Source organism: Misgurnus anguillicaudatus, chromosome 24 (assembly GCF_027580225.2).
Source record: "Misgurnus anguillicaudatus chromosome 24, ASM2758022v2, whole genome shotgun sequence".
Classification (NCBI taxonomy): Eukaryota; Metazoa; Chordata; class Actinopteri; order Cypriniformes; family Cobitidae; genus Misgurnus; species Misgurnus anguillicaudatus.
In genome coordinates, this window is record NC_073360.2 from 45,747,973 (window position 1) to 45,757,140 (window position 9,168).

The window sequence follows — 9,168 nt, forward strand, 5'->3', positions numbered from 1 at the left end:
TGCAGGAGTATTTGATGTTTTAATAACAGATTTCCATATACAAACTGGTTATTGTGATATTGTCAGCCAAAAAAAAAGACATGCGTTGAAAGTGAATCTCTTTATCACTGTACAGAAAGTCAATGTGAATAAAGCTGAATGTTTACTGTAGATAGTTCATAAATGTGTTCCCTTGTGTTATATACCATCATATGATGACATACTCATACTACAAACATAAATTATGCTTTAGCACTTAAAAAAAACTAAATTAAGTAAAGAAATGAATTGTCAGCAGTAGTTTAGAAAAGCGCACATAAGAAAGTTTAACATCCATTGGTCCACAACATTTCTTCAGTTAACAACAAAGATGAATGACATTGTTACAGTCTGAAATAAAAACAAATGAATACACACACTTTTAAAGGAAAAGAGCGAGGTGTTGATCATAATAATGGTGTGAATGTGTTGAATAGCTTGACTTTATTTACTACAAGAGGACATTGAGTGTAAAAGCAGTATCATGTATTATAATACAGGTATGAATGTTTACGCTTGCTCACCTGTACATTACTGACAGCAGGTGGATTTACATTAGACGATGATTTGTCCTTCAAGTGTTAGTTTACAATAAATACGTGAAAAGACATCAGGGCTGCAAACTGATATAAAAGACACCTCGCGGCTGACAGTATGTGTGATATCCATTAACAGTGTTATTTACACGAGCATTGAAGATGCTAATAATATTCATCTGCATAATGCTTGCATGGTTAATGTTTGATATCTTTAAAAAAATTAACAACATAAGACAGCACGAATATATAAAGAAATCTTCAGTAAGCTCAGTGATCATCAAATCAACCTGAAAATGTGCAAAATGTCGCAAGAGGCAACAGCAGGCGTTGCTACAAGAGTTATGTGTTTACTTCACTACTGTCATAAAATCTGACATAAACAAAACAAACGATGGAGCTCACACTAAAAACATTCAGCTGTTCACCTCACTAAAACATATTTATAAAACATGAACTTTCTAGCATTTGAGCTTTGTGTTACTCAAAGTCCAATGCAAAAGATGAGCTTTACATCACCAATCCATCAAAATCCTGCACACGTGTCACTATTTACAATGCAGACTTTTATATATTAATCATTTCAGTTCAATACTTCAATACACGTTGTCCTCCTCCATTATAGAGTTGTCTAAATATATACAATATAAATCATCTGAATGATGGAATAAATAAATAAAAAACACAACGGCCGTGGCTGTAGCAAAGATCAGAGAGATGAGATCTCAGGACCGGCGTGCAGAAGTCTCTGTCGAGCATCAGAGTTCAGGTTTGTGTTCACGGCGTGTGCGTGCGGTGACGTTGATTTGCTGATCTAAACAGGGCTGGTTCGGTGGAGGTTGATAACACTGTGACGGTTAGAGTCTGGTTGGGTTATACCACCGTCCCGCTCGGCGAGTTCCCGTTCTGTGCCGACAGCGGTTGAGGCGGATGCTGACATCAGATGAGAAACAGCAGGAGTTAATACATGTCGTCAACACACCTGCTAATGATACATTTCTAAAAAAACTACATTTTTGTATTATATCCTACTTATTTTATCATTGACGGTAAGATTATTGCTTTAAAACCAACCCATGGCTTTGTGGAAGGGTCACATGTAAAATAAATGCGGACTCACCGCTTTGCCAGGTCGTGCCCAGGTGCAGATGAGTCCTTCTTGACACGCGGTGATGATGCAGTCGTTCATGAAGACGAGTACGGTGAGACGCTCGTGGGCGATTTTCTTACAAACCAGCGGCTCCAGCAGAGGCACCTCATTCATACGAGGACACAGCGTGGTGCCCAAAACCTTAGCGCCGTCCAGTCGGTTGCTGCGCGGGGCGACGTTGATCTTGTCGTTGCTCTTGCTGATGTTGCCCAGGCTGTGGTAGCGCTTGTGCTCCTTTTCCCCTCCCGCCCCTGATTTGTCCGATTTGCGCTCCTGCAGGGACAGCGTCGCGAAGCGGCCGATGCTGAACGGGGCACTTCCGCCTGCGCCGCCTCCACCTGTTCCCCCACCTTCCGTCGACCCCTGGCTCTTGGATGCGTTGGCGACGGCGGGGTGCGGCAGCGAGTTGGAGCGAGATAGCGAGCGAGGCAGCGGAAGGGGTAGCGTAGACGTCTGGTGGGGGTTGGAGGGGTGATGGTGACCTTCAACTCCACCGCCGGCGCTGTTGAGAGCAGCGGAGCCGGACGTTGGAAGTGTGGGGCCGAAGGTGTTGGTGAGGGCACGGGAGAGGGGCAGACGTGGGTAGAGGACGTCGTCCGTCAGGTCCCACAAACAGAACTGCGTGTCCTGCCCGACGGATCCGAATCGGTACGACACGGACGACGCGCCGCCTTTCGAGCTGTGCCGCGAGAGACGGGACAGTGTACTGCTGGTGCGCACACGGCCGAAGTGCAGCGCCCCCTGTTGAAGGTCCTCTTCGCTGCCGCTGAGCTCCATCGGCTCCTCGTCCTCCAGGTTGGTGGTGAAGGGGTCGAAAGCCACAACGTTGACCCAGGACTTGTGACCGTGACCTCTCGCCACCACGCGACTTTCAGCAAACGACCACACGGTGACCAGGTCGTCCTCCCCGCCAGTGGCAAGATACTTGCCATCCGGGCTCCAGGAGACGCACAGCAGCCCACCGAAGTAGCTCTTCATCACGCCCTGCAGCTCCATCGAGTCGAAGTGGAAGACACGGAGGCAGCCGTCCTGACCGACGCAAGCGACGTGCACACCATCGGGCGAGAAGGCAAACTCATTCAGCCCGCCCTCACCGACCACCCAGCGGAGTAAAGGATTGCGAGGTGTCTTGGTTTTGCAGGAGTAGACGGCGAATCCCTCACCCTGGCGCAGCAGACAGTACTGAGGAGCTGCGGTGCCGCATGGGTGCTCCACGTTGTAGAGGTAGAGATGACCGCTGGCGTGAGACGCCAGGAAAAGGTTATCCGATTTTGGAAGCCATTTCAGACACGTAACCTTTGATTTGTCTATCAACCTCTGAGAAAAAGAGAAGAGAGCGAGCGTCAGTGATGCGCAGCAAATCAATTCATCACCACCTCCTTCAGCTTTATCTCTGGCTGCAAATTTTCTTTACAATATTCAATTTTATTGTGCAGTGCAGACTGAACGAGACCGGTTCGATACGAGTAACTTCTTGTTTTCAATAAGTTGACAAATTCAAACTGCCTTGAGGAAATTTCAAAATGGTTGGGACAGACTGAGGCTGTTTCTGGTAAAAATATCTTCCTCTTACTGAACTATGAGGTGGATCAGGGGTTTTATTAACTCTGGTCAGGGTTTGTCTTTAAGTTTTTAAGGTCACCACATAATATGGCAATTTTTCAAGATGTAATATCAGTCTCTCAGGTGTCCTCAGAACGTCCCTGTGAAGTTTCAGGTCCAAATACCCTACTGATCATTTATTATCCCATCTTAAAAAAGGCCCATTTCTGGGTGTGCAGGAAAAAGTGTGTGTTTGTCGCTTTTAATGGAAATGAGTTTCTGCTTTACTCCCTGTTTACTGTTATCTATACCGAAAAACGTGCTTTTATTTAGACAATAACCTTACTTCATTGCTCATAATGAACGTGCAGTAATGAATTATGTGAAGAAGATTTAAAATATAAATGATGATTTAACTGTGGTCTTTGAACATTTGTGGGCGGGGCATGTGCAAGGTGACGTCAGTAGGCAAATATTTATCATGGAGGTTGTGTACACACACAGATGACACACAGTTATGTTCAAACAACATAAAGTGAATTTAAATTTCATTTAACGTGATGGGCTCAGTGTGACCAAAAGCAAAACAGTGTACAGGTGTAACATCAAGGTTATATAATCATAAGCAGTGTCGTGTCTTCATAGACTATTTAGTTTGATGTTAACTCTTTCCCCGCCATTGACAATTTATCTCATCAGTTAAGAGAAAACGCTTTTTACGGCAATCCATATTTCCTCTATTATACACTAGGTGACGCTCTTACCAAACTCATAAAACACTGAAGCATCCACTGATCCAAAAACAGTAAAAACTCTTTGTATGTTTTGATCATTGCTCTGAATCTGATCTCTAACAAAAGTATTTTACAAAAATGCAATTATCTCAGCTTTTTGTTCCAAATGTTGGAGGTGATAAAAGGGAACAAATAAAGATAGGATGAAACAAGTTTTAGATGGTTTGTTCTTTCGTCTGATAAACAGTATTGTATGTTTATATATTTAAAGCAGAACATTTTCTAGACGGTCTTAAACCTTTGTGAAAATCCTAAAAAATGCTGGTGCTGGCTGGCGACTTTATTAAAAAACACTGGTTGGATAAGATTAACCTTAGACAGATGTTATAGACACAGGTTAATATTACAGACGTTTCTCCTCACCTCCTCATTGAAGAGCTTGCTTGTCTCTTTCTTTATGGGATCCAGATATTGCACCTGTCCAGCGGAGAAGCCCACGATGAGAGCCACGCTGTCAGCTGTAGCAGAATATTGATTGAAATCATGACACGTAGGCTGGGTTCCTTTATAGATGCGTTTGTCTATAGGTTTACTGAGATCCACAGCCTGCACACAGAGACAGATCACACTGTGAGTGTTATCATCACAATAATAATAATACAATATGACTGTCACACACTCCAGTACAGTGTCTCGTATCTGAAGAGCTATCAGACTCAATGTCTGTATGTTAAGAGAATATGATTAGGTCTATGAGACAAATAAAGTCTGAATGAAACCACAGACATTATCTAGAAGACAAACTGAACCTCTGTTTACTGTACCTATACATGTAACCAATTTGACAGACATGATGCACTGGTGACTGATCTCAGGTCAAGTTTGACCTCTTGTGGTTATCCACGTATGTTTGAAATTAATTTCGTTCAGTGTTTTAATGTGTTTTGTCCATACACACACCGCGAATCATAATGGTCATTTGAATATTAGGTTTATGTTTCACATTTTTTCACAGTATCATGATTGTAGGGTACCGTGAACCCACTGCTGTGTATTGTATTGACTAGTGAGCTGAGATGATCACCATTACACTACTAAACTAAATGACAGATATGTGTTTTTGAGTGAGTCTGCCCTCCTGCAGCGAGCCTGCGGTCTGAGCCAACACAAACATCATGGTCAACAAAAATAAATGATTTACTGATAAAACAAGCGTGAGAATCGCAGGTGATTTTTTGCATAGCCCTACAAACAGGTGCACATCTCAAACCTGTGCACATCACAAACAGGTGCACATCACAAACAGGTGCACATCACAAACCGGTGCACATCACAAACCTGTGCAAAATCTCAAATCTGTGCACCTCTCAAACAGGCGTACATCACAAACTTGTGCACAGGTTTGATATGTGCACCTGTTTGAGATGTGCATAAGTTTGTGATGTACGCCTGTTTGTGATGTGCACAGGTTTGTGATTTTGCACAGGTTTGTGATGTGCACTTGTTTGAGACGTATTCCTGTTTGAGATGTGCACTTGTTTGAGATGTGCATAAGTTTGTGATGTACGCCTGTTTGTGATGTGCACAGGTTTGTGATTTTGCACAGGTTTGTGATGTGCACTTGTTTGAGATGTGCATATCTCAAACCGGTGTACATCTCAAACAGGTGCACATCACAAACTAATGCACATCTCAAACAGGTGCACATCTCAAACCGGTGCACATCTCAAACAAGTGCAAATCTCAAACAGGAATACGTCTCAAACAGGTGCACATCACAAACTTGTGCACATCTCAAACAAGTGCAAATCTCAAACAGGCGTACATCTTAAACCTGTGCACATTTCAGACAAGTGCACATCACAAACCTGTTGCAACATCACAAACTTGTGCACATCTCAAAAAAGTGCAAATCTCAAACAGGCGTACATCTTAAACCTGTGCACATTTCAGACAAGTGCACATCACAAACCTGTGCAACATCACAAACCTGTGCACATCTCAAAAAAGTGCAAATCTAAAACAGGCGTACATCTTAAACCTGTGCACATCTCAAACCAGTGCAAAAATCACAAACCTGTGCACATCACAAACCTGTGCACATCACAAACCTGTGCACATTTCAAACAAGTGCACATCACAAACCTGTGCAAAATCACAAACCTGTGCACATCACAAACCTGTGCAAAATCTCAAATCTGTGCACATCACAAACCTGTGCAAAATCACAAACCTGTGCACATCACAAACAAGTGCACATCTCAAATCTGTGCACCTCTCAAACAGGCGTACATCACAAATTTATGCACATCTCAAACCAGTGCACATCACAAACAGGTGCACATCTCAAACCGGTGCACATCTCAAACAAGTGCAAATCTCAAACAGGCATACGTCTCAAACAGGTGCACATCACAAACCTGTGCACATCTCAAACAAGTGCAAATCTCAAACAAGTGCACATCTCAAACAAGTGCAAATCTCAAACAGGCGTACATCTCAAACAGGCGTACATCTTAAACCTGTGCACATCTCAAACCTGTGCAAAATCACAAACCTGTGCAACATCACAAACCTGTGCACATCTCAAACAAGTGCACATCACAAACCTGTGCAAAATCATAAACCTGTCCACATCATAAACCTGTGCAAAATCTCAAATCTGTGCACCTCTCAAACAGGTGTACATCAAAAACTTATGCACATCTCAAACAGGTGCACATCTCAAACCTGTGCAAAATCTCAAACCGGTGCACATCTCAAACAAGTACAAATCTCAAACAGGTGCACATCACAAACTTATGCACATCTCAAACAGGTGCACATCTCAAACCTGTGCACATCTCAAACCGGTGCACATCTCAAACAAGTGCAAATCTCAAACAGGCATACATCTCAAACAGGTGCACATCACAAACCTGTGCACATCTCAAACAAGTGCAAATCTCAAAGAGGCGTACATCTCAAACAGGTATACATCTTAAACCTGTGCACATCTCAGACAAGTGCACGTCACAAACCTGTGGACATCTCAAACAAGTGCAAATCTAAAACAGGCGTACTTCTCAAACAGGCATACATCTTAAACCTGTGCACATCTCAAACCTGTGCAAAATCACAAACCTGTGCACATCACAAACCTGTGCACATCTCAAACAAGCGCACATCACAAACCTGTGCAAAATCATAAACCTGTGCACATCACAAACCTGTGCACATCTCAAACAAGTGCACATCACAAACCTGTGCACATCACAAACCTGTGCAAAATCTCAAATCTGTGCACCTCTCAAACAGGCGTACATCACAAACTTATGCACATATCAAACCGGTGCAAATCACTGCGTATAACAATTGTTCCCTCTAATGTTAAATGTAACCCAGTTTGATATTAATATTGTTTAGATGCTCTTTGTATTGTTTATTTTATTCCACACAATGACAATAAGTTGATGAAATAAGTCATTCATATCGATACCGATCCCAAGCACAGGCGACAAGAAGCTGTCAAAGCAACAGTTCATCGCATCGTTGCAGTTTCAGTAGCCATGATGAGAATGAAGAGATGCTCGCACCCGTCTTTACCTTTTTAATGTTTGTGTAGGTGTAGAAGTAAAGTTCCCTGCCGATGTTAAAACACACGCGCTCCGAATCCTCGCTCGGGTCCTCCGGCTTCAGCTTCACCATCGACACCCGAACCGGCGGCAAGAAACCCGGGGAGGAGTTGGCGGCGGACCCGGGCCCCTGCACCAGCCCGACACCAGCACCGCCGCCCGGGATGGAGCCCGTGGTCGCTCCGGGTCCCACCGTGACGCTCGCTGAAGGTCCCCGCGGCAGTCCGGCCCGCTGCTGAGAGTCTGAGAGGGTGAGCAGCTTGTAAAATCCCTCTCGTGTCCGGAACTGAGATTTAATCTCATTGATATCCTTCAATGCGCCTCCATCTCCGGCCATCTTTAGTCCAGACACGCCGCACAGGAAACAACGCGCGTCTGACCTGGAAATGATGCGGGAAAACAGCGGCGCGCGCGTGCACAGACCACCACAAGACCACTATTGTACATGTATTACGTCATTTTAGCAGGTTAGTGTTTATATGATCTTAGTCTCATTGTCCTTTAGCAGTACTGTAACGTTACATTGCTTTGGTAAAAAGAGGGGGACAATGAATTTCTTAATTAAATCAGGGAGATGGAAAGTAACATAGCAATAATAATAATAATAATATATTTTAAATCAAACTAAACAGTGAAACTTAATGAGGTATTACTCGTGTTTAATTTCGTTGAAGTGCTAGATAAAATTAAAAAAAATGCCTAGAGTCTCAGAAAAAGTTTATTTAGTTACATCGTCCTTTCTTAAAGCATTGAGGTACTGTAGATATATGAAGCTTTTAGATTTGTTTCTTTAATGGTTTTATTTGATATAGTTGTCATCTTTACTATCCAGAGATGCTCGAGTCGATCAGCATCATAGGCGGAGTTTTGCTGGCACCTATCGGCAAAGACGGGTACTGCAATACTGTAAGATTAGCGAGAGAGTGCGGTTTCATGATTTTTAAATAAATTAAAACTTCTTTATTACTCAGTGTACCCATTGAAATATTAAGATTAGACAAATAAAACATGAATTATTATATTTCTGTTTTATCAATACCACAGACAATGTCATAATTGGCTCTTGCCTGTTTCCCAGAAAGGGATTAGACTAGTCCTTGACTAAAATAAATGTAAGAGCTGTCCAAACTGAAAACAATTTGTACTGACATATCTTTAAATATATCAGTGTACTTTGTTTTGCCTCAGAATGCACACAAGTAATGTTTTTAGTAAGACATCTTTGTTAAAACTAATTAATCTGAGGCCTATTCCTGGTTTAAGATAATCCCTGTTGGGGAAACCACCCCCATATGTCTGGCCTGTACAGTAGATGCCTGTTTAACATACACTATATATTACCATATATGAAGATATCTGATTACAGATAATAATTTTTACGCTTAGCATCAATAATGTACTTATCTTATGATCATGATAATATCATGTTGTATATATTTTTTAATTTTCCTTTATGATCTTTATCTTTTATGTCTACCTTAAGCTGGTTTGTATCAATGCAAACTGTATAAAGCACTGTAGGAAAATACGGATAATTAAATTGTATTGTTTTAGAGTGTATTATGAGCGTAAGG

At 42.4% G+C, this 9,168-nt stretch overlaps 1 protein-coding gene across 1 annotated transcript; it reads right to left on the minus strand.

Annotated features, from left to right (window-relative positions):
* Window positions 1–7,968, minus strand: LOC141361444 (WD repeat-containing protein 20-like). Its single transcript, XM_073862732.1, has 4 exons — window positions 7,566–7,968; window positions 4,404–4,586; window positions 1,675–3,021; window positions 1–1,487 (listed from the first exon to the last, which is right to left on the minus strand). The coding sequence occupies exons 1-4, from the start codon at window positions 7,929–7,931 to the stop codon at window positions 1,428–1,430; spliced, it is 1,956 nt and encodes a 651-aa protein (XP_073718833.1). The 5' UTR covers window positions 7,932–7,968; the 3' UTR covers window positions 1–1,427.
* Window positions 7,969–9,168: the final 1,200 nt, after the last annotated feature.